This window comes from Passer montanus, unplaced genomic scaffold (assembly GCF_014805655.1).
Source record: "Passer montanus isolate IOZ18808 unplaced genomic scaffold, ASM1480565v1 scaffold36, whole genome shotgun sequence".
Taxonomy (NCBI): Eukaryota; Metazoa; Chordata; class Aves; order Passeriformes; family Passeridae; genus Passer; species Passer montanus.
This window is the reverse complement of record NW_024368374.1, coordinates 6,870,784-6,897,488: the sequence shown is the minus strand read 5'-3', so window position 1 is coordinate 6,897,488 and position 26,705 is coordinate 6,870,784. Positions and strand designations below refer to the sequence as shown.

At 39.2% G+C, this 26,705-nt stretch overlaps 2 protein-coding genes across 2 annotated transcripts in view; one reads left to right on the top strand and one right to left on the bottom strand.

The window, feature by feature from the left end:
* RB1 (RB transcriptional corepressor 1) overlaps positions 1–26,705 on the bottom strand; it is a 72,510-nt gene that overhangs the window by 3,950 nt on the left and 41,855 nt on the right. Inside the window, exons 17-22 of the mRNA XM_039716606.1 lie at positions 4,113–4,231; positions 3,558–3,703; positions 2,755–2,900; positions 2,097–2,201; positions 960–1,073; positions 709–875 (exon numbers count right to left, since the gene is read on the bottom strand). Of these exons, the coding sequence (XP_039572540.1) occupies positions 709–875; positions 960–1,073; positions 2,097–2,201; positions 2,755–2,900; positions 3,558–3,703; positions 4,113–4,231 (797 nt within the window). The remainder of the gene's footprint in view (positions 1–708; positions 876–959; positions 1,074–2,096; positions 2,202–2,754; positions 2,901–3,557; positions 3,704–4,112; positions 4,232–26,705) is intronic.
* LPAR6 (lysophosphatidic acid receptor 6) lies at positions 23,669–26,650 on the top strand. Its single transcript, XM_039716621.1, has 2 exons — positions 23,669–24,021; positions 24,095–26,650. Exon 2 carries the CDS (start codon positions 24,340–24,342, stop codon positions 25,360–25,362), a length of 1,023 nt encoding a protein of 340 aa, XP_039572555.1. The 5' UTR covers positions 23,669–24,021; positions 24,095–24,339; the 3' UTR covers positions 25,363–26,650.

Sequence of the window (26,705 nt, the reverse complement as noted above, 5' to 3'; positions counted from 1 at the left end):
TTTCTCTCTGAGCCACTGAATGCTCAATCACCAAATGAACTGAATCACACAGAAATGAAATTGTGGCTTGAAAGAATCAGAGGCCCCCATAGTCTGTCCTGTATCAGCAAGAAGACCCTTCAGGGCTGGGTGCCCAGACAATCATCCTCTCATCTCTACCATTAGGTGTCTGCTAATCAAAATCATGCAGGACTTCAACCCAACCCAACAACATTTAAACTTTTGTGCACAGTGGGACTCACTTGATCCTAGTCTGGAAAAGCCAGTGGAATCTGGTACATTTACTGTTATCCTCATCTGCTAAGAACCAGTAACCAACAGTATGAAACGTTCTGTTCAGCCAGCTAAACAAACATTTTGTTGCAAAAAAGTATTTTGTCTTTAAAGAAGCTGACAAAGCTCATCTGTGTTTTTCAGGAGTGTGATGCAGGGTCAAAGCCAACATTTATAGCAACTAGGTCAGGAAACTCCTCTTTGGTGGGGAGTTAAAAAAAAAGCGGAAAAAACCAACAAAAAACCTCCTTGAGCACAGGAGAAAAGCATTGAATGATGAATAGATTCCAAATACAGGGAAAAAACTATTAACCAGAAATTATATGATAGCCACAGACTACTGACAAACTAGCCTGCAGTTTTTCAATTTGCTTCCACTAAAATCCCCCCAAATACCTTAAATTTAGTCCAAAAAAATGCTTGTCAACAACATACCTAGACCTTGGAGTCATCTTTGTGGGTGACTGAAACCCATCAGAGAATTTGTATGGGCTCTTCAGAGGTGAGATGTAGATGTTATTGCCAGCAGGGACACGCCGAGGAGAGTTGGAGAACTGGTACGGACTGCGAGGGATGTGTGGGATTGGTGACAGAGTGGGAGGCTATAAAAATAATAAAATAATCATAAGCTTTTATTGCCTATATATTTCTAGTCTGTTGAATAATGAACAGAGCTAATGGCTTACCCTGCTGGAAGCATACTGCAAAATGTTTGTTTTCAGCTTCTGCATGAACACTAGGTTGTAAAAGACTATGATGGAGTCATATTGTTCTTCTCGGATAAGAACACGTTTGAAAGTCTGCATAGAGTGAGAAAGTCATACACAGATTAAAAAAAATAAAAGGAATGAAAATTTTATATTTGACAAACTCATAAAATCACTCAAAGTCTGTGTAAGATTAAGAGCTAGGATAGCACATGAGTTGTATGCAAGCCATGGTAACTTCTCTAAACTGCTGGAGATTTTTCCAAATGTGTTTGAACACCAGTACAAGCACCTACTTCATTAATTGGCACAGCCCTTTGGTGTGAACACAGTTCTAACATTTTCCAAATTTAAGAACTATTTGCTTTCACACACATGTGTCAAAAAGTCTAGACTACTGTGCATGCCTTGGAAGGCTAAAAAACTCATTACTGACCTGATGGGGATAAAATAGTTCTATAGGCTTGGAGACAGAAGTCTGGAGTTTAGCCAAGATCCACAAATATGCTATGAGAAATTCTGCTACTGAGAGGATGCTACAGTTCCATTAACTGTGAGGCTTTTTCTATAGATTTCATATACTGTGCTGTGCAAAAATATCAATTGAAGTTCCTGTGAAGGAAGGAGCTTCTTCATGTTAGAATTAAGCCTGCAACTTTAATACATACACAGCTGTTTGATATATAGCCATACATCTCTATTTGCTGTCAAATTGTGTTTCTGTTGAAAGCTTCAGTAGAAAATAATCTGCTTCTCTTCCCATTATGCTCCAAGGAACTTAGACAACTCATAAAGAAACTTGTGTTACTTTTGAAAATCTTATTAGCTCTAGACATAAATTTTTCATCTAGATTCCATATACAGTCATAAACCATTGTTACGTATTTTTCAAAAGATGGAATGAAGTTTGTTTTCTGAGGAGAGTTACCAAACTATTTATGCAAGATGTTTAACAGATATTTAGTATTAGAGTCAGTTTTCTCCTCCACAAAATGGAGATTCAATGCAGCAGAAGTTTTCTTTTGTATGTTCAAGTGTAGTTTATTTTTATTTCAGGGGAAAATAATTAAGTTTTTAAGATTTTTATGGAGGAATAACATTTAAGGACTTCCATACCTCTTGATTTGTGTTGCAAAGCTCCTTGTATGCTGAAACTATCATTTTAAATCGAAGATCTACATTCTTTACTTTGCATATGCCATACATGGAACACATCATGATCTATTAAAGAAACAAGACAATTGAAAATTAATTCAGGTTCTTCATTTCAAGTTAAGAAATAACTTTCTTTTACTGATTGTGCCCTACAAACTAGCAGACAACTCAAATTAGAAAGAAATTCTAGAACATAAGTTAACATAATGCTACCTCCATTTCTATGTGACAAACAACTAATTGGAGCTGATAATAACCTTCTTAAACTCCTACCATTTGCTGCAATTTTAGGGTAGAATAACAAAAAAATTTATCAGCCACACATGTTGTCTTCACAAAGAAAATCACTGTACTTTTAGGCAAATGATTAGAAATTGTGGTCTGTCTTTGTTATTTTGATAAAAGCTCAAAATGGTATATGAAGGTGCCATATCAAGTAATTGCCAGTGCTTAAAAAACTGAGATGACAGACTTCAGTCTAAACTAAGGCCTCCTTTCAGTGATCAACAGATTAATAAGAACCTCAGAGTACAATTTCTAATGGCTAAGAACACACAAAGAACATTTTGTTCAGGAGAGTCTTTTTAACTTTTTAAAACTTTTTTTTTGTTCACATTACCTGGTCCAGGTGCCTGTCTCTCATTAGCTCATACTCATTTTGCAGTGTGTGCTGGAAGAGGGTCCAGATCAAGGGCTCCAGGTCAGGATGGTCGGAGAGAAGGTGAAGGAACAGGGTATGGAGTCGACGATAGGCCAGCAGATACACTTCAGAAACAAAGTAAAATAAACTGAAATTGTTGTAACAGGGATATACAAAATGAAAGGAATGCAATGAAGGAGGGACAGCATTGTACTGCTCACTGTCTCCAAAGAAAAAACTACCAGACATCAAGTGAAGGTAGTAGAAGCCAGGCTCAAAATAAATGGAAAAGGTTTTCATACAAGAGACAGTGCACAATATGGAAGGCCACACCAAACACCAGTGCACACATGTCAATTCAAACAAGCACCTGGAACATGAAACTGCTGAGATTTACTAAGCAGACACAGCACAAAAGGTTCAAATCTCCCAAGTGGGATGAAGATCAAGCCTGGGAAAGCACCAGCCATGTCTGCCCAGTTGTCCGGGTTGACATGACATCTCTTTATGGTCACTGCTGGGAAAAGGATGCTATGACAGAAGAGCCCTCCATCTGAGCCCATATGGACATTCTTACAGCCAGGAGAGGGAAGTCTTCACTTCCAACTCACAGAGTGCACACAGGAACCACCTGCTGGCACCATTTTGCCCTTTCTTCCAGAGGTTTGCCTGGTGTTCACTAAAGATTCTACAACTTTCCAGAAATGCTGCGTGCCAAAACCCAGAAAGGATAAACTACAAGAGATAACTTTGCAATGTCAGCACATGCAGAAGGAACAAACCTTTCTTGTAGAACAGAGAGAGGGAGGTAGATTTCTGTGGTTTTTGTGTTTGGGGGGTCACAGCAGGCTGACCATCTGGAGGGGAAGTAGCACTTAAAGGAGGTCCAGATGTCTTCTTCTTAGGAGATTTCACAGGAGAAAGATAGCTGGAGGTGCAACACATATTGAGCATTTAACATCACAGGATGAAGAAATTTCATTATTCAATTCTATATGAACAATACTTGCAGGAACTCTTCTCTTTTCCCCATTAGAAGAAATAAATGGCTGTTGTGACCTGTTATCTCCAATACCTGATACAGGGACTTGTTTATTCCTAGGCAAGTAATGTAACAGCTTACAATTGCATATTGTATGGGGCTGGGGAAAAATATTTCAAATATTTGAAATATTTTAAATATTTAACTTTCAATGTATAATAAATACCTGCAAATACAATGGTTTAACAAAACTTAAGTACCAAGCCTAAGAAGTAGGAAAACAGAATACAGCTGGATTTGAGTACTAAGGACAATATCAGTTTCACATTTCCCTAGACCTCAGGCATTCACTTACAGGTCTGCAGCAGTGTGGTTGTGCTGGAAAGGCATATTGGGAGTAGAAGTGGGTTCAGGCTGATCAGCTTGGCCTTCTCGCTCTTTTGACTGCTTGATAAGATCAAACAGAGGCGACCCCTGGAAAAATGACAGGAATCCTGCATCATACTAAGAACAGACAACAACTCTGAATGAATTTCATTCCATCTCTAAAACCAACCAGCAAAACGTGAACCTCAACAGAAGATTAAAGCTTTGAAGTACTTCAGAACACTCATACTTTGCAAGATGAATTTTAACCATTTAACTTTGAGTTATTAAATACATCAAATGCTTTTTTTCCTGTTTCAACAGCAGTCCATTAGATATAGGTTAACTGCAGATTTGAGACAGTTATATTAGTTGTATTCTAGAGTCCCTTACTACTTCTTATTAAAGCCATTTCTGAAAAGAAGAGCAATCAACACAAGAAAACACACAAAAGGTCACATTTCAAAACCACAGAACAATACAAACAAAAAATCCTCCCAACCACCCTAAAAAAATCCAAAACCAAACCATCCAACACCCAAAAAACAGCTAAAGGAAACCTCAGCCCATTACCTACTGTCAATCCTTTTTGCTACAACATCTACCCAATATTTTATACTTGATAATATAAACCACAGTCACTTAATTGCACTGGGGACTATTCAGTCTCTGCAGTATCAGGTTCCAGAGCCACCCCTGAAAAGAGTTAGAGTGACTCTGGATACATTAAGTCTCTGCCCTCATGGCCCAAAGCAAACCCTAATTTTGATTTGAGTCTAACTATCTGTACTTTAACCAAGTCCTCTGGAACACATCAGAAACTAAGAGCTCGAGGTAGGAGGTGAGAGAGCAGGAGCAGAGAGAATGTAAGTGGGATGGAGGAGGTTCTGACTGAAACCACCCTTCTGCTGACATTAGCAATAAACAGCAGTCCTGCAGAAACAAAATCTCAGCCTGCCTGCGTGTCACACACAATAGAATTATGCTGAGACAGCAAGAATACTGAGAAAGTATTTTGACACCATATTTATTAACAGATTTGAAAGCACAGGGTTGATGGCTTCTGTTTGTTTTATTTTCTTTAAGCAGGAGACTCATCCTTGAGTACAATGTTGCCTCTCACCAGTTCAGCACCAGAATTCCTGAAGCAACAGAGAACATTTGAGCAGCAAATATGTGCCTTCTTGAGAGTGAGAGGTGAGGGAAGCAGTGCCAGAAAACTCAGGATTAAGTGGGCAAAACCAGGCATGCAGCAATTTCTTCTAATGGTCTTCCCAAAAGACAGCAGTAACATCTGTCAGCTCATTGCTCTGTAAACAACACACTGTCTCATGGTTCCTGGTCTGTTTGATCTTCCACATGCACATTTTAGATATTAAAATGCACTGGCACAGATGACAAATCTATAGCTATGAACAGGAGCACAGCATGCATGTAAAGCATGCAGCATCACCTGGCTAAGGCAATAAGAAATAGCCTAGTAAAAGTAGACTACATTTACTAGAATTAAAACTAGCAGTAAGACATTCCTTATTTAGACTTATTCCTAAAGAAAACCACCTTTTTTTAAGTGCATCAAATAGAAATTCAGAGTAACAAGATGAGAGTGACAAGATTTACAATTTTTCACACTGCAATTTTTAAATTATAATTTTGGCAATACTGGAGCTGTTTCATCCATAGCAGAAAAAAAAACCAGTTAGTGATTCATAACCACATAGCTGTTTCTCCATCATTTCTCAACCAGTTCAGCTCTTGGGCTGGTTTGCATCATTTTTCCCTTCATTTAGGAGTGCATGCACTTCTCACTTGTGTCTCTCAGTGCTGCCCTTGCAGGCACATGACCTCCATTTCTCATTCTTCTGGCCACTTGGCCTTTTCCTTTTTTATTATTCCTACCAGCACTTCACTTTGCTCTGAGGAATCCGAATTTCTTTCCAGAGCAATCATTGCTGAGATTTCTTGACTAAGAGTTGAGACATCTTGACTAAGAGTGAGCCCTGCTTCATTCACATCACATTTTAGTGATTAATGACTGGAAAAGTATTGTTTTGAGTGAAGGAGGAAAAGGGGTTGACGAAAGGGAATGAGAGGTCTAGAAAGAGAAGCAAAAGTTCCTATTCTTGAGTTAGCACTTGAGACCAGCAGTTCCAGGTCCTCTCTCACCCCTGCTCCAATTTTGCTCACATTATTCTGAGTGTGATCCCACTAGATAAGGTATGGGGACACAGCAGTTTGCTACACACGGAAGGGATCTGCCTATTTCTGCATCATTTCCACTCCTCTTCTACCTGCCTCAACAATCAGTCAACCTCCACAAAATTCAACTAAACCATCAGAAAGCTGACAGAGAAAGCAAACCCAGATTTAAGTCTGCTCTGCAGAGAATCACAGAACCAGAACAAGCAGTAAGAACAGACAGGGCAGCCACACCACGAAGGCTGGGAGCAGAGCAGAACACAAAGTACAAGATGCTGTGCATTTATTGACAACAACCTACTCCATAACCTGATTAGCATGTGGAATTTTATCTGACAGGAAGGTAGAGAACTGACTGCTGCTTTCCATCAGTTAGCTGGGCTACCTTCAGCAAGAGGATATTTTTTGTGTAGAAACATCTACCCATAGAGCCTGAACAGCAAGATGCAGTGAGCCCCACACATCTCTTTTGGTTCCCACAAATACTAATTGATGCTGTGGTTAAAAAGCTGGCAAGAAGAGAGGGTGCTGCAACCCAGCTGGCCCCAGCAGTGCAGAGCTGCCAGCACCAGCAATGGCAGGGTGTGAGAAAGCCCCATTCAATGTATGTCCCTGGGCAAACCACAGCCTTGTCACCTGTGCTGGCTGCACACACTTGTCAGCCCTGTGGCTGCATGAGCAGAAAGAGGTTATTTAGCTTTCAGACCTGGTGACATTTAAAGCAAGTGTTTTGTTAATCACCATTTCCACCTTCCTCTCAGACTTCAGGTGCAGCCCCCTCTGCTCTTTCCCCAGACCCCTACCACTCTCACGGGTGCCCTTCCAAGTGCACGGCCACGTAGTTGGAGAAGTAGGTGCCGCACTGACAAGACTGATGCCTCACAAAAAACCTGTGTGTGCCACAATGCAGAAACACAAAGAGATGTGTTTTCTCAAGTGCAACTACCCTCACACTGTAAACCTGATGGATTTAATTACAGCCGTGTCTCCTTTCTTTATACTTGAACGTGAAAAACGCTTCTATTCCATGAATTCAAAGTGCATTCTGCAGCTTGAAGGGCGTTTCCAAGCTTATCAGGGCAAATTTCAGCTTCAGTCCACAATTTGGTATTCAACACTCAAATGAGAGAAATACAACATCATTTACCAGGCAATTACCAGTCCTCTAAGTAATAATCACAAAAGAACTTTAACCCCCGGGTCCAGCTTAATCGAACAGGAATGTTTATCAGGAACTTGTTTCTAAAGCGATGTTATTCACGCTATCTTTTACAAATTTCATATTGCTTTTTAAAGCTTTTAAGCAGCACTTCAGGTGAACAGGTCACCTCCAATGCATTGCTTTAACATGAAAGGAGATTTGCAATTTTTACATTAATTTAATGCTCAGCAAGTGATTAATGTTACTAGATGCAGCCACAGAATGAATTTCAGTAATTAAGCAAAATGGTGATTTTCATTCGAGACTTCTCTGTGATGGCTACAGAAAGCCCATTTTTTTAGTGCAAAAAGTGAGAAAGCAAGAAATGAGGACTTAAAAGTTCTCAGGGTCAAAAGGCCACTGGAATTAGAATGAAGAATAGGCTGAAATTTAACTCAGTTCCCTCTCAAAATACCCGGAGCTAACTAACTCTCCAAGGCTAAACTCTGTGAATTAAGTGGGGCTTTGCAGGATGCTTCCCTGCAGCAACACTTCCATCACAAGCATCTGCAGTGATTTTTTCCCCCATCTGAAAGCTCCTTTTATAGAAAAAAACAGGCAGAATTTCTTATTTGTTACTCTTTATTTGGCTACAGTTAAAACTACAGGACACACAGGTGCTTCCCTGTTTCCCAGTCTTTGTATATTGGCTTTATCCCAACTACATGTTGGATTGGACTTTGATTTCCATGAAGACTTTAAAAAACTCTAGATCCTTATATATGAGGAAGAACCACCCTGGGATTTGGGTGTATCCACAGACTACAGAAGAAAAGCTCTGAGCAGCTTCACTCTAAACAGTGCTATTAGTAGGTCACTATTTAAAAAATCTCCTTTTGTCTTTGTTTTCTATATGCTTTATGTTTTTCTTCTTGGTAGTAATTTCCTAATGTATTTTCAGGTTTTAGTTATCTGTTCACATTAAATTTTAATGCAATATTTAGCACTTAACTGTGTATATATCTCAGTGCCAAGGTCCCTTGGGTGCTGGGTGGTTTTTTTGCCTCAGGCTTTCTTTTTTTCTTTTGCTTGTTTTCAAATTATTAAACCAGTCAATACAATACTATGTTGAGACATGTTCTTCTTCATAATGTCGTAAAAGATGGCAGTGATTTTGTAAGGCAAAACAGAGCCAGTTTAGAACTGACACCTTTGGCATGGAAGTGCAAGCACTGGATCAGGACAAGCTATTTCCAACCCTTTTTCCCCAAGGGAAAACTGCATGCCCAGAATGTTGGCTTTTGTTTGCAACCTTGTTTTCAGAAGTTTCATGTGACAATTAGTTTCCAGAATTCTGAAAAAATTCAGACCTGCTAAAACAAAGTAGATGTCACAGTCTAAACTGAATTAGTACTGATCATGAAAAAAATCAAAAAAATTAAGGATTGTGTCCTAATTTCACACAAGGGTTGTGTTGTATAAATTATGTTCGTACTAGGGCTTGTTTTTACAAAATTTATAGAGAAAAACAAACTACAGTGTTAATAGTTTAATTTATTTAAGAATACTGGCAGATCTGCTTTTAACTCCATACAGTGTGTGTATGTTTAATGCAAGCCCTATTCCTATCCCACCCATCTTGAGCATTTAAGAGTCATCCAGCTTTGTGAGGATCTCCTTTTATCTAGTGGTAAAGGAGTTCAAATCTCCCCAGAGAAGGAAAGCCAAGCTGCCACAGCCTGAATATACATCTTACACTTCACTGCTTTAAATGACACTGCAAATCCATTTTCCTCACAGCTTTGCAACAATCTACTCTTCCTCAGAAGTGTCTGGAAAGACCTGGCAAACTTTGTTAGAAATCAGACATTATTTCAGAATAATCAATACCATACTTTTCAGCCCCTCTGCTCCTAAAATTACTCTTCACCAAATGAATGCCAATTAACCAATCTTCTATGATTTAGAGCATCTCTTAGCAAAGGTCCACAAGACCCACCTCACTCTTCAAGAGCATCATGAAAATACCCTTCCTAGCAATGCAGAAGGACTTATGTGAAAACACTTTTTAGCCATAAAGATGATAGATCTTCTGTCAACATTGTGACTAAAACTATTGGTTATGTTCAAAAATATTACACAAACCAGTGATAATGCTTGGCAAATTGGGAACTTCTGACACAGTTACTGGTTTGTGGCTCAGCAACCAATCAGCAGCTCAATACTGAGGGGAAAAAACAAACCCTGGTCATTAGGACTGCTCCTGTTTGCCAAGCCTGTGAGACTAACCTTTTAAAAACCACTTTGAAAGGGATTTTGAAAGACAGTCTACAAGCAGAACTATGCTTTTATGCAACTGTTTTCTTTACACTGCTCAGGATGACCCTGGGCAGGCTGCTACAGGGCTTGCAGCTCTTGCCTCACTTTCTTCAGCAGTTTTTCTGCTCAACTCACTCAAGTGCACATGCAGGTACAGAAAGCACTACAAAATACAGCAATCCTTGCTTTTTTATCCTGAACATTATCCAAGAAAATATAATTTTAGGCTCATTTGCCACGCTTTTTTTCCCGGAATCAATTGCTGTGAGCATCTTCCAGAGGGATCTGTGTACTGCGCTGGCAGTGCTGCTGCAGAAACAATCTGTATCTGAAGTAATTAGCAAGTTTATCATCTAGCTCCCAGGGCAGCCAGGCTTCAGCATGACTAATTCTTGGAAAAATCTCAAGATTCCTGGGCAAGAGCCAAAGGTCTCAAGGACAACTGAATCAATACCAGTTTCCCGCCACTATCTGCACAGGAAGTTGTGTACAATAAACCAAAACCCACCTGATGTGAGCCACTTGACTGCTGGAAATGACAATATATCAAGAAAAAAAATCTTGAAGTTGAGAATTTTTCCAACAGCTTTAAGCTGTGAAAAAACTAAAGGGTGTAATGATTTTCAGCACAGGAAGTAGAGGAGAGATGCTTTAAGGGACCATTATGTTAACTAACATCACACAGTACTAGAAATAACAGCTCTACAGTTATTACTATGCAGGAAAAATTCTTACACTGGAGAGCAAAATAGCACTCAAGCACTTACTTTCTTCAGAGGAACTTCTGGGACACAAAATGCCTATCTTGGTAAAGACAACTTATTTACATAATTACTATTGTGACAATAAAATTGTCATAGCATTGCCTCACATTTTCTATCAGTTTCATTTACACAGTCCCAGTCCCCAGAAAAACAATTAAGAGCAGTTCTGGGAAATATTTTCACAAGCACAAGTGCAAAGATGACAATGAAGTGCCTCTGAGACTTTCGGTTAAAGCCCATGATTCAGTTTCAAGTTTAGTGCTCTTTCCAAATTCTCATTAGCTGGACACATTTAGGTACAATGTACAATAAACAATCCTCTTAACAACCTAAAAACAATAAGTGTGCCAAGAAACTTTGTAGACAGTGGTTTTTGAAAGAACAGGAGAATATTTTTTAGCAATGTAACCAAGGAGTCCACCAATTACAGACTGAGCAAAAGAAGATATAACAGATAACCTGCAGAGGATGTGACCAAGCGTCATACACAGAAAGAGCAATTCCCCAGAAAAGATAATACTAGGTAGGGGTTTTTACATGTCTTCAAACCATTAAGAGCAGACTGCTTGTGATATTTAAAAGAAAAAAAGGACTGTAAATATCTTGCATTGTACTTCATATAATCTAGAAAGGAAAAATGGCACAAAATGAAGTTCCAAAAACAACATGCCATGTTTTGTAAGAAAACATGCCAAGATGAGCATGCAAACCATTTTATGTCACGCATTTACCAACCAATTCCGGGAAACATTTCCATATCAAGAAAGTTAGACATGACAAAGAAGAAAAACCTGAAGCTGTAACAAAACTATCCACATCACAACATTTTGGGCAGAAACCCACCCTCTGAGAAGAGTTCTGATCTCAATTTAAGCCAATAATTGCATGACTATCAAGATGAGCTATCTCAAGCTCAGTTGTCTATACCCTGGTATGAGCTCAAGGCAGACAAGACCTGGCAGCCACCCTGCTGTGCCTGACTTTTGAAGCAGAAGCATATGCAGAGATTCTGAGTGCTCAGTTGGCAGAATTTAAGAAGATATTTCCAATTAAGCACTTCTGTCTTACAAGCAGTTATTTAACAGTCAAAATGCAGCATAACAGAGATAAGGAAGACTGCACTGGAAATCAAATTAACAAGAGAATGTTAACAAAGGTGTTGGGCTTTTATTTAGCATTCATTAAAAAATAAAATAAAAACAAAACATTTTTCCCAAACTGAAAATAAATAATTGAATTTTGACAATGTGATACAAAATAGTATAAAAATCACTAGAAACACCCTGAACTTTTCAATAACTTGTCTTATCAGACCTGAAAGAAAAACTGGGAAAGCACTGGTACCTATATATTTTTTTATGTTACACATGTTTCATACTCACTTTTTAGTAATTGTATACATCTATTATTTTGTCTGTTACTAAGTGTTTTTCCACTCTGCTTTCTCTCAAAGAGTTGCAGCTGTTTATGTTACACATGTTTCATACTCACTTTTTAGTAATTGTATACATCTATTATTTTGTCAATTACTAAGTGTTTTTCCTCTGCTTTCTCTCAAAGAGTTGCAGCTAATTCTGAGGCAGATCACAGAATGAGTTGGGGCTGGAAGGGATCTTAAAGGTCATCTAGGGGTCCAATTCCCTGCCATGGGCAGGGACACCTTCCACTAGACCAAGTTTCTCAGAGCCCCATCCAGCCTGACCTTGAACACTTCCAGGGATGGGATATTCACAGAATCTCTGAGCAACGTGTGCCAGTGTCTCCCACCCTTACAGTAAAGAATTTCCAACTAATATCTAATCTAAACCCAACCTCTTTCAGTTCAAAGCCACTTCCCTTGTCCTGTCACTACAACCCTTGCTAAAAGGGATAAAAGATACTACAGAGCTTTCTACTAAAAAAAAAAAAAAAAAAGAAAGAAAAAGTACTGATCTCCTTACTACCCCAGCTTTTTCGCTTTCTACTAAAAAAAAAAAAAAAAAAAAAACAAGGATTTTTAAAAAAAAAAAAAAAAAAAAAAAAAAAAAAAGAAGAAAGAAAAAGTACTGATCGCCTTACTACCCCAGCTTTTTTCTGGTGTTTCCTTCACGTCTCACCACTAACCTCAAGGGTAATTTCACTGATCTACAGCATTAGATGGCTTCCATAACTACAAACCATAAATTTGTATAACCATAGGAGAAACAATGCAAGAATTGCTATGTCAGCAGAATTACTAGGTCAGCATTACCTTTGCATAGATCTGAAGCAGACAAACAACTGTAACTATTATTATCAAATGTAAGAGTATCCTTTAGTAAATAATAGCAGTCAGAAGTATCTTACTAAAATATGGAATAGTTGGAATATTCTTATACATGGAATATACATGAAGTTATTCTAGGATCCTTAAAAAGAAGACTAAATAAACCTTAAAACAATGCAATATACCAACTTTACTTTTTTTGTAATGTAGCTAAACTGGCAAAGAAGGGCTAAACCAATAAAAAGGTGCAAAAAAATCTGAACAATTTATCTAAGGTCTAAGCAAGCGTGTGGATGTGGTAAATGCAGACCACACTTGAACCACATCTACATCTGCAAGAAGTTTGAGCTCACATTTTTGCAAACTAGGCCAATACTATTTTTCAGAAAGTAATGTAAGACGTGATATTCAGTGCCTTTTCTCATGGCCACACTAGACTCTTTTATGAAGACTTATCAGTGATGGCCAGCTGAGGCTCTGGAAAACACACTGGAAGGTTCAACATTTCCCCCTCGGATATTTAGAGCAAAATTATGTGGGATATTAGAGAACCACAGAATGGTTAAGGTTGAAAGGGAACACAGTGGGGCATCTGGTCCAACCTCCCTACTCCAGCAGGGTGTTTAATGCCCATTGCATTTCCATTTGGATGCATTCACAGGGATCTAGGAAAACAACATTGATCTTCTTCAAGGTTTAAAATCTACAGCTACAAAATATAAAGATCGTATGTAGTTGGGTTTTTTCCAAAACACCACAGACCAGATCCACCACCCCCCTTCACATTTGAGCAGCACCAATGCAGAAACCTCCCTCTGCACAGGAAACCTTTGTGGTACACATGTATGCAGTGAAGGACCCACACTCAGCATCCCACCTGCAGCCCCTTCGCCCACCCACTGCAGAGCCTGAAGCCAGAACTTGGGTTGGAGGCTTTGTGCAGGACCTGTGAGGGCAACCAGTTACCTCAGAGAGGCTCTACAAAAGCCACATTGAGAAGTACACACCCAGCTGGGGACTAAAAAGCCAAATCTTGCCAAGGCACAGGCATTGGGTCTTGGGCCTTCGTAAAGCTAATGAGGAAGCCAAGCCTCCTTTTAAAATTACATTCAAAAGAAAGGATTTGAAAGACTGTCAAGACTTTTGATGCCCCCCCCCCTTTTTTTTTTTTTTTGTGTGCTCAGATTCTCCTGAGCAGGGGGTGAATTTAAAATCGAGAAAATTTAATGGCGTCTTCTTCCTCTGTACAATGCTTGCTCCTTTTAATTATATGACCTTTGCATATAATTAAAAACTGCACCATGTACATAGAAAAAACTTATGTGACTCTTCCTGAAGCAATAAATCAATGACATTAGGCAATACATGAAGAGTCAATACACATCAATAAAGCAGTAAAACTGACTTAGGTGATAAGGTGCACTCAATTACTAAATGATCAAAACATGCTTCCCCAATGTCATTAAACTACAAATATCCTGCTAGAAAACACAAATGACAAATGTGAAATCCTTCAATAACAATGTGCTTTTCTATCAAAGGTCTGCATTTTTATTGTTAGAAATTCTTGGTCATTTTTAAACAAAGCAAAACCCAAGTTCAATGTTTCTGAGGCAACCAGTATGCTTTGCATCCTAATTTGAGATAATTCAAGTCTTTTAATCCTAGTTTTTTCCCTAAAAATTAAGGAAAGCTTAATCAGCTTCTTTAAACTTTTCTTTTATTTCAGTCAGCCTTTTTGAAGAAATTTCATTGAAACATATTCCTGCAGATGTTTTCCTTGCCAATGTTTTCCAACAAAAGCATTTTGAACTCTCTCTGCTAGTACTACCAATCTGGTTGTAGCATCTCTTTTAAAGCAGTGTTTTAAAAGGCATCATATACTCATTTTAAGTCTTGATCACTTTATGAACTGTCATTGTGCATGACCCAAAGTATTTCAGCTCTGTTTCACTGAAGTTACAAACACCACATCGAACTTGTTACTGTTTACTTCCTGTGGGGTAAGCAGATGCAGGAAGGCTGTGATGACTGGGAAGATATCCTCTCCCGACAAGGGATTTTAAAGTGCTGAGCTTATACAAACCACCCCCTCCAAATGTTTCCATTTAACTCTCAAGCTCCAGAGTGTGTAAAGGTCTCACATTATGTAGACAATAATGCAATTCCAAATTCTGTTGAATTTTACAGCTTCTCATATTTGCTCTAGAAAAAACAAACCTGAACCAAGCTCAGCTATTTCTCCCAAACTTGCCTCTCACATAATTTCACATGAGATTAAGAAGTCATAACTCTCATAGCTCTAGGTTGCATTTCAATCAGGATAACCTGCTGCCTCAGAAAGTATAAAGAATAAAAGGAAGACTTAAAAACACAAGGTGACCTGGAGATTTCACCACATTGCTTCTGGTAAAGAAACAGATATTTCACACTGACTTAGGTATATCTGGGCATCTATACATACACCTGATATTTCAGAGAGAGATGAACAAAGAACACTTGGAAACAGCTGCCAAATTTAAAGGAGTTATTTTGATTTGAATGCACTTTTACTCTGCTATCATTACTTTCACTGTAAGGAAAATGCTTTTGGTCAGTGTGGGATCTGTTATGGGCAGCTCCACTGCTTTCACCACAAACATACTGGTGTCAAACTCATATAGAAACTAAAACCCGAAGTGAGGCCACAAGCACAGCAGAACAGCAGTCAGAAGCCTTACATATACATGACTTGTTAAGAAAAGCTCATACAAAGCACATCAACTAAGACATTCCAATCCAGCAGGAATTCTGATATGTAGACTTCTTTATTTCTTTATTGAGTATCCAATAGGTTCTTTATTTGTCAGTCAGTGGGAATTTTCTATAGCTACTCTGAATCACAGAAACCAATGGCTGAGCTACAGAAAAAACAAAACAGGTTTTATAATTTACTTCCAAGGAAATAAGAGGCTGCAAATTCATGCATTTCTGAGGTTAGATCCAGAAATGACAACCTCAACCTGAATCCATCTCAGGACTGACTATCTATTTTGTCCATTTTATAACTGTAGGTGATATGAGGTACCTGCAGCATATTTATTTGTCTGTGACTTTCTAACTCTTTAGACCGGTTGGCCTGAGACAATGAAAATAAAAACCAATACCAAGAATGAAGACAATTGGTCCAAAGCATCCAACACCCTTAAGTCAGTAAAAAAACTTACAGCATCTTCAATGCACTCGGATATTTGCCTAAAAGGCTGTCATCCTTTATAACCCCATCAATCTTATGTAAGAAAGCATGACTATGCATACCATGTCTGCATTACTGCTCATTTTTATCCTACTTTGTGGAAAAATCAATTAGGCATACATGGCTCTCTTTTGATACATTATAAACATCATCATTCCAAACAGCTTACACGAAAATAAATTACAGGGTAGTAGACCAAGAGCACAGATCTCACTCTTGAGTTTAGCTGAGGCTTTTAAACCTCACACTGCCAAACACTAGGCTAATGTCTGGCCAAGAGTCAAAACAATACAGATTTGAAAGCCTCCAAGTTGAACATTGCTACAACACTTCCAGGACTGTTTCACCACTGCCTTAAATCAGTTCCAGCATGATGGTGCTTTGCCAAATTACACATCCACACTTCGTGCCTCATCCCTTGCTTTAGCATTAGCACAGCTACGACTGCAAATTATGTATTTGTTAGGATTAGTTTTAAACCAAATAGCTGTCCTCATTTGCTGACTGCATATGTACACACAGCACAAAGGAAGAAGCAGAGAGGCTTAATGGACAGCAGTAGGATTACTTTGAGCAACAGCTCACATTTAAACTGTTTAAATCAACCATTAAAAACTGTATCAGAACCCAAGGAGTTCAGGAAGTACAGAGAAAGTTAAGGGAGTATTTGTGATCAGAAGTAGGATCCTTCCACAACAAGAGGTACCTCATACCAACTAAACCACCACAGACAACAGCTGAAGAAGTGTTGGCAAAACCCAGAGACTTGAGCAAGGGGTGTGCAGGACATTGTAGGCTGCACAACACTACCTGGAGCTTCCTCTACCACCTTCACTGGAGGAGCAAAATACTATTGCAAGGATATCTCACCAGGAACTGCAGCACAAAGCTTCTGTTCTCACTGTAGTGCCTTTTTCTGAGGCTAAATACTTTATCACAAAATCATAGAATGGTTTGGGTTAAAAAGGTCTTTAAAGATCATCTAGTTCCAAAACCATCACCAGAGGCAGGGACACTTGCCTAGACCAGGTGATCCCCCCATGGGCTTGAATGCTTCCACAGATGGAGCCCTTTCTTTCAGAGAACCCACTCCCTTGCAGCAAAGGATAAGAATCCCTCATAACAAGAGCACTTGCTCAGGGCATGAGATGTGGGTTCCAGCCTTCCCTCTCCTGCCAGGGTCAAACTAATGTCTCCCAGAAAAACACCTTGCCACTTTCAGAAAGCCTGTTTACAGAGATTCAGCGAAAATGGATCATTTATGTTTTGTATTTGAGAAATCATTTCTCCAAGATTGCAGCAGAAAAAAATTTAATTATCACATAGGAAGTGTGACCTTTGCCCATCCTCCAAAATTTTGACATTTCCTTTCTTATGTTCTAGGTATTAGCTGATTGCCACATTGAAAAAGCAACTGCTAAATGTGGTCAACAGTGCAGTAAAATGGTTCATAAAGTACCAAACTGGTGCCATAAAACTTCAGGATACGGGCTGGAAGGAAAGAGAAGTTGTAAGGGAAAGTCAGCTGAAGTATTTGTAATTGCTGTTTACCAGTACTAATGATATGCTAAATAATCATTTAAGTGATCTTATCACACAGAATTTAAAGAGGTTATTTGCTGACTTACACATTTAGAAAGTAATAGTTCTTCACATTAATCAAGCCCAAGTTCTGCTTTTTGGCAGCAGTCTTCCCCTGACAAGCATTTTCATGTCAGTATTTATCTAAACTAATTAGCTTACCAGCTTGAATAATTCTTATGAAACTTTTCTTCCCCCTTTAACTTCTTATGTTCCGGTTTTGTGAAGGAAACCAAATTAATGTCATGGGGCTTTGGTTTTTTTAAACAATATGAACTCGCACAGATCTTATGGAATGACTATGGCAAACTCTTTCAATAACTTAATAATGTTATACTTTATAAAAAGCATTATAGGAATGTGACTGTGGGCTTCCTGCTGCCTCTGACAAATAGAGGTTAAAATCCTCTGTATATAAAGTCAGAGGCCTCCATTTGGCCAAAACTGAAAGAGGCTGTAAGCACTGGATGCAGTATTTGCAAGTAATTTGGCATGAAAATAATCATGTGTTCAAGAACTAGTGCAGTAACACCAGTAATCCTGACACAGAACCAGACTACCTTAATCCTGCCCAGAGAACAGATGGTGGGCAAGACCTTACACTAAAGATACCAAAAAATAGTAAGCAATTGCTTTAGAACAACACAAATTACAGATGTTCTTCTACAAATTCTGTTACCCTGACCACTTCACCTCCTATGCTTGAAAGAGTTTCCAAAATAACGTAAGAGGCTTCTTATTTCCTATAATTTTTAATGTTTGCTTACTATAGCAAGTGATTTTTAAATTTATTTTAGGTTTTCTTAAAACAGTCGTGTTCTGCACTTGAAAAGTATTTTGAGTAAAAAAAAATTAGCCATGAAACATCTGGCAAATTTCTGCTAACTCAGACTTTGAATTCTTAATCTTGGGACTTAGAATTCTTAATCTTGGGACTTAGAAAGTATAAGAATGAGTAGAGCCAGAACTTGCCACAGTGTTTGGGAAAGGCATTTAACTTATTTCCTGCATCTACAGCAGACAGAAATTTCAAGTATTGATGTTATTTCAATCACGTTTGCAGAGTAACTGAAAAACCATTTTTTTAAGTTAGAAAAAAATGCAAATGAAAGTTTAGGAACTCAGGTATTTTGTTCTAGTTAAGGCATTTCTCTTCCTACCTGACATTTCAGAGATTCCTTTCATTCTATTCCTATCCACTGAAAATCATGCTGTAAAGATTGTTTACAGTATTTTTTCCATTTTCCTTCCCTCTGAAGAAGGTCAACATCCACTTTTCAAGCTTTTAATCTCTATGATCCCTTCCTTCGCTGTCTAGTCCATTCCTTTTAAACCAATCAATCCCTAGATAAAATCTCAAAAAGATTTCATGTTATCTAACCTCTACTGACCTACCATGAGATGAACTAGACTTACACCATCTACGCAAGAGCAGAGGGGGAAAAGAAAGTACTCTAGCAGCCTAAAAACTCATACAGAAGGAGAGAAATTGTTTCCTCTATCTACAAGCAGGAGAGGAGCATTTGTGTCTCTTGTAAAGGAAACTGAAACAATTTCAAAGAGGGAAGAGAAGCATTTCAAATGTGTGAGAAGAAAGAAGTCTGGAATTTTATTCTGATCTTCCTTTTCCCTTTTTAAGTAATTACACAATCAACTTTTACTTGTAATTTGTGATTACATATGCGTTAAACTAACAGGTTTCCTGACATGGAGGAGCCTTTAACTGCCACTGCAACAGCTGGAAGGGATTAGGCTGGCTAGATAAAAATACTCTGTTCATCCTAAGTTTTCTAATGCTCATTTGAAGACCTGCTTGCCACCAACACAAAAAAGGGAAATTTTCAGTGCCATAATAGCTTCATTCTATCTGCATAGGTGGAGACCACCACTGCATTTTAAGATGGCAGTGAGCCACTTCTAAGAAGCAGAGTGACTTCAGAGTGGCTGAGCAGGCAGCCCCAAAAGACAGCTGAGAAGGTCAAAATACTCAGTCCTGCTTCCTCTATACCTATTTTTCCAGAGACTTATGGAGGTGAAACAAATGAAGTCTCTTAATGGATCCTTTTGCTTGGCTGGAAATTAATCTAAAAATACAAACTTTTAATGTCTATATTTTTGTCACATTCAGTAGCCACTGTAGTTATCTCAAGATGATATTTAACAGAGAGTTCTCCAGCCAAGGGCTTCAAACTGTAGCAATCAAGACAGTCTCACATACCAGTGTGGAACTGAATGAGCTCTTATGGGGAGGGAAGCTTGAGGACCAAGTCATAGAAAACTTTGCCAGGACTGGAACAGAAAATCTGTGGCACAGCCAAAAAGATTTCCTGGCTCTCAGCCCTGCTTCTCAACCATAACAAATTCCTTCCAGCACATACAAATGTTCAAAGAGAAACTCCAGTAAATAGACCAAAAAAAAGCTAAAATCCATTAAAATAACTAGATAAATAACAAGACTTAGGTCAAAGAAAATGTTATCGTGCCAGGGCTTGTCTTCCCTGCACCAGACAGCACAAGTTCTTCTGCATAAGACTGCTTAACCCAAGTGAGAACAAATGCCTGTACCATGACACAGGTGTGCCCCTAAAAGCAGTAACAGTAGCTACTGAATAATGGTCTTACACAGACCACTTTGTGCACCTGACAACCCTCACTTAGCAGTGCATACTCTGGCTTGGAAATATTGTAGAATTTATTACAATGCTATTGATGTTGAAGTTGCTTTTTCCCACCTCTAAAAAACTTTCAGTATTAGCATTGGCACAGACTGAATGCAGACCATTTCAAATGCATTTCACCTTTGACGATAACTTTGGTTTAATTCCAGCTCTGAAGGTGAGGGTATCACCAGAGGAACATACAACACTGGTCAGCACAACTCCAAAAGCTTGGAAAGCCTTCCAAGCAAGTATTTGGTTTATAAAACAAGTATTTATTTGTTTTATTTCAGTGAAATGGTTTTTGCCACTCGACTTCTGAATTTAAGGGATCCTGCCCTCTGTGTCCTAAATAACAGCAAGTAATCAACACTGTGGCATCTTGGGAGGAAGGAACAGTGTCCTACAGCCACTCTCCTAGGACACTTCCAAGGTTATAAGCACTTTTCCTTCTAAAACCCTGTGGTGGAGCAGGCTTGCCACACAAATCCAAAATTGCTTAAATAGGTATCTAAACTCAGAAAAGCGGAGTTATGTGGTAACTGCCTGAAGCAATGCAAAAAGCTTGCTGGCTACTGAAGTGAGAGATGATTTCAAACATCTCATCAGCTCCTGGCTTTAAGGAGCCCATTCTTACTCTGCCTTTGGTGCCTTTTCAAGAGCCACAGGAAGCCTGTTGATGGAAATGCAGGCTTTACTCATATAGCACTAGCAACAAATGACAGGTCCTAACTCATTCCCATCCCTGATGCAGAAAGGCAGACAGATTCACATATGCATTTCCCTGCAGCAATAGCATTGTTTCCTTTGGAGACAAAAAACCCCTCAGTGTACAAGGCCCGCCCTGCAGCTGCTTCCTCCTGCCTACCCCCTCCTTCCCATCCTAAAGGAAAACAGCCTGTGGTGAAGGAGTATAAGCAAGGCCATTACCCTGTCAATTCTTCTTCCACAACTGTTAAATTTCTTAAAATTTAAGGGGTTGGGGGCTACTGAAATCTTTTCTGAACCTGTCAGCACAAAGCCCAACATCTTCAAACATGATCCAACAAAAGAAGAAAGCAAAATGAGACTTCCCCCTTGCTCATGCTGGAGCCTGGCCAGAAGGGAAGCCAGTCCTGATTCCCAGCTGTTCCCAGCACACCAACACAGGTTCTTCAGCTTGGATAAGCTCACAAATTAAAACACTGCTTGGTAATAATCAGCTACATCTAAATTAAGCAAGTGGATATACAATTTGCCTTTGCCATTCACACTTTTACACTAAGACGACTCAGCCTACCTGCTCAGTGGTAACTCTCCTTGCTGAAACAAGAAGGGAAGGAAAAACCTGTCAATTCAGGGGTTTCACGTTGTCATCTGCAGGTGGAGAAACCCTGCAGCTGAATGCTGTTTCTGGACATACACAAATATCACTTAGGTCATCAATTAGTGCAAAGTGCATGAACTGTACTGCACTAGAAGGGTTTAGGGGCAACAGAGCCCTAATGACAACATAACCATACACTTAAAGCCCTAAAATAGGCTCTGAGTACTATCCATGCTTGTAACAGGAGCAACAACAAGGAGCCACAGCAAGGCAGGAGCTCTGACAGAGCAAAGGCTGAGGATGCACCTTCACAGCTGCTTTAAAGCACATTTACAGTGGTAAAACAGACCAGACATCCCACCCTGCTTCTGTGCACCCACACCTTTGTCAAAATGCCAAATCAAGTTCTAATCAGTGAGATGCACACTCATTGCCATTAGTTTCTCTCCCTAAACATGAATTATTGCTCGAGGCTTTGACCTGTGACACCAAATTTCTGTGCTGCGGGGATTTTCATTCCAGTAACTGAGCCTGCCCCACAGAGCCTTCATGTGCAAACAAAGTTGGAGCAGTAAAACTGAGCAGAGGTCCTGTGACCTGAAGCAGAACATTTGCAGGAAAACCCTTCTTTTACCATGCAAGGTTGCCAGGAACAGAAACAAAATTTAGGATGTGATGACTGCTTCTGTGAGAAAAGCCAGGAAAACCTTTATGCTAAAGTACATGTTAAGTTGGACATGAGAGACTCTGCCAAGCTCACATTTTCATTTCCGACTGACTTAGATGTCCAGGATGCACTGTGCTTTACATTTAAGCGTGGATTTCAATAGTCAGAAAGGTTTCTTGTGGTTATAGCCTATTGAAGTTAAACTCCTTGATTTCACCTCAAAATCAAGGTGAAAGTTTCACAGAATACTAAAAAGAAAACTTGAAATAAAATAAGCAAGACCCACTTTTGCATGTTTCTGAATTTCATCTGACATACCTTATGCTAAGAAACTGTGCCAAAATCCTGTGAAGCGCTATTATTTACTCTCCTTCACAGCAGACTAGAAAGGTTTTGCCCAGAGCCTTGCTTAGGTGCAACTGATTAAAATACAGTTCAAAAGAACCATGCCACCCAGCCAGATATGAAGAGCTTTGTTATTCTAAGACATAGAAATAGACTGGGTTTGATGCCAGAAGTGAGTCTACCCAAGTTGTTGTTTAATAAATGAGTCTGTCTAAACTGAGATTTATCTCATATCTGCCCCTAAAGGCAGTAAGGGCTGCTTTTTTTTAATATTTACTTAACAATGCAATTAGTTACAACATGTTTTTGTTTCAATTATTAGTGACTAATGGGAGTATTTTGTGCATATGTGGTAACTGTCGCCCTTGAAATTACCAGAACCAATTGCACAGTACACTATATGTATTTTGCTATATTAATTCTGTGTTCAAGAAAATGCTTTCTGTATCACAACATTTCACAAAACCACTGGAGTAAATTTTTTTTTTTTTTAAAGAACCACCTTTTTGATTAGAAATAAAGCTTGGGGTGTGCCTTTGAATATGGAACAAGTTTTTAAAAATTCTCTCCTCCCACTGCAACACATCTCAGTCCTGTGAATCTCCAAGAGCAACCCTCTCTTTTTCAGTAATTATTTAGTGCAATTATTTAATTACCTATCAATGTTACTTTGTCCCTCTTGAGGATTGTACTGGTGTATTGGGGGAATTTAGAACCACTCAGCTGATTTCTGGTGATTAATGTGCTCTCTGTTAAAAGCAAAGCTATTAACAAAAGGCACAATGTCAGTTCAATCCTATATAAAATCCCACAATTACTGCTATTGCCAAACAAAAATAGGAACTTAAGGGCATGAGAGTTTAGATGTTAGACTGTAAAGTCTCATCATAACTAAAGAGAAAGGTTTTCAGACCCCAGCAACACTGACAAAGGACCTCTCAGGGAGCATGGAAAGAGTTAAGAAGCAGCTGCAGCACTCTACAAGCTACATCTGCAAGGTACAGCAGAGACAGGGGAAGGCAAACAAACCAAACTGAAACCATTCTTCCGTGCCCAGCCTCTTCTTCCTGTGATGTCATGCTACAAATTGCCCGGGCGCTCTGCTCTGCTCTCCAGAAGGAGCTGGGCTGGCAAGAGCTGCCGAGGGCTGCGGGCTGCAGGAACAAACACGCTCTGGAATTCGGTTTCTGCCCTGGCAGGCAGCTGCCTTCTGCTTCTGCCTCCCGCCCCATGGGGCCGGCCAGCCAGCCGACAAACTTGTTGCATAGAAAGAAGGGAGAGGGGGAAATGCAAGTGCCGACACTTCGCAGCGTCCAGGAAATCGTTTCCTAAAGCACACTCTCCCAGTACATTCGGATGGACAAAGCTTTGCTGGCTCAATCTGCAGCCAAGAGTAAGGCAGAACCTTACAGAACCTACAATGGCTTCATGGAATCGAGGTGGGAAATGCAACTAAGCAAGCTTTGGGGTGACCTCATCTGCCACAAATGATGCATTTTCTGACTTTTGCAGACTGGCTACGTGATTACAAATAGCACTCGGCAGAGAAGAGAGACTTCCTGGTGATTTCTGCTGGAGATGTACTCCCCTGCCACAGAGCTCACCTTCCTTCCCTGAAGCTTCCCAGCATAACAAACTTGCCAAAGCACACCATTCAAATACATCTGACCTGCCAATTCTTCTGGAATTTCAAAAAAGTTGCAATAAAAATACCAGAGAAGACGCCAAATCACGGGAATTTTTAACATACCATTATAATGGTAAGCTCCAATTGTTCCACTGAGGACTCCTTTAAGTATACTTTGTACGGGTGTATCTTTAGCATGGTGTTTGTTCTCGGCCTCATAGCGAACTGTGTAGCGATCTACATTTTCACTTGTACTTTGAAAGTGCGAAACGAGACTACCACTTACATGCTTAATTTAGCCATATCAGATCTGCTTTTCGTGTTTACATTACCCTTCAGGATTTATTACTTTGTAACCAGAAACTGGCCATTTGGAGACATTCTCTGCAAGATTTCTGTCACCCTCTTTTACACAAATATGTACGGGAGCATTTTGTTTCTGACTTGCATCAGCGTGGATCGCTTTTTAGCTATAGTACACCCCTTCCGATCCAAGACTCTCCGGACCAAACGGAATGCAAAGATTGTCTGTGTTGCAGTATGGATAACTGTGCTAGCAGGCAGCACACCAGCAAGCTTTTTCCAGTCCACAAACCGCAGGAACAATACGGAACAAAGGACGTGCTTTGAAAACTTTTCAGAGGACACGTGGAAAACCTACCTATCCCGGATTGTTATCTTCATTGAAACCGTTGGGTTTTTTATCCCGCTCATCCTGAACGTGACCTGCTCCACCATGGTCCTACGGACCTTGAATAAACCGCTTACATTAAGCCGGAATAAAGTAAGCAAGAAAAAGGTACTCAAAATGATTTTTGTCCACTTGGTGATATTCTGCTTCTGCTTTGTGCCTTACAACATTACCTTAATACTTTACTCCCTTATGAGAACACAGACCTGGGTCAATTGCTCAGTGGTGACTGCAGTCAGGACTATGTACCCCATAACTCTGTGCATCGCTGTCTCAAACTGCTGTTTTGACCCCATTGTCTATTACTTCACATCAGATACCATTCAAAATTCCATAAAAAAGAACCGGTCCACCAGACCACGGGATGTCAGATTCTCTGAAAGGCCAGTTTCAGAAAGCTTCATTCAACACAGCCTTCAGACCATAAAAATGAAAATATTTGACAGTGACTCTACAATATAAACTATATTAAAAGACTACTGGGACTAAACTGGAATTAGAAGCCTGCACATTTCTTCAGCTGTGGACATATATTCATATATGTAAAGGCTGTGCTTCCGTCACATCTGAAAAGTTTATTACAAGGCTGTAAAAGTGTTAAGCATAATAGCACACAGACAAAATGTCTTAAAAATCTATGTCAAAGGTTTGTTCTGACAGATTGTATGTTAGAAATGAACTTTTGAGTTTAGAGGTTAACCAAAGTCCAAGGACTGTTTCTCAAGTCAAACACAAATGAAAAAGTAGGTTGTTTTTCTTGCCGAAGTTAAAACAGTTGCTCAATTTAATAATGGTATCATTTACTGAGGATGGGGGTTAAGCTACCTGCTCCACACTGCAGGAAAACTGCCCCATATTATCATATCACTTCAGCTACCGTGTCTTCCCCAGTTTCCTCTTGCTTCTCTTACTCCTCCCCTACTGTCTTTTTCCCTGCACTTTCCTTCTTAGGGACCATTACGTTCACAGGAGGCTTCAATCAGTGGGTTACAAGAACTTTGTTTCTCCCAGCTTTATCTGATAAAAATACATGCTCTCTCCACATGCCTGGCCCCCATAAAGCAATTACGTCTCCTGGTAGTTTAGAGCATTTGGAATTGTCTCAGACAAACTGGTTTTTCTTCTCACCTCTCTCTTAGAAGTCTGTGTGATTAAAACAAAGTAACTTGTGATGACTGAAGTTAATGCTCTAGGTACAGTACCACTTTATTAAACACTTTTGTGAGGAGTTCTTAAACTCAGCATGACTTTTGAGGGAAATAACATCCTCCGAGTAAGTTAATTTGATCTCAAAGTACAGTTTCTTGGTAAAACAAGACCTTTTCTAACTAGAAATAAACATGTGCATCAAGCTGATTATTTCTTCCAGGAAAATATTTGGTGTCCCATAAAGAAATTCAAGATGCTGTAATTTTGGAGTTCAACTTCCTCTTCATTTTTGCGTCCTAGAAATCATTTTAACATGAGCATTCAAAACTTCATATTCTATTTTCTTTCAAACTTTTAAAAGTATAAAAATAAAGTACATGGGACTACATGCTGGCAAAATTAATCAAGGCACTTGGAAAAGTCAGCAACATGTAAAAGGAGAAATCTACATCTATTACTGTTACAGACAGGAATACATAGACAAAACTGCTTTAAAACATCCTGCTATATATGTTTTCCAGCTACTAGAACACTGTGTACATTTTCCTCAGAATTAATTTAACATCACTGTAAAATAAAATAAAATTAAAAGGTAAAATAAGTGTTGTTTTTTCCTCCCCAAAAACAATGGAGTCAAGAATAAGAACTGAGTCTAA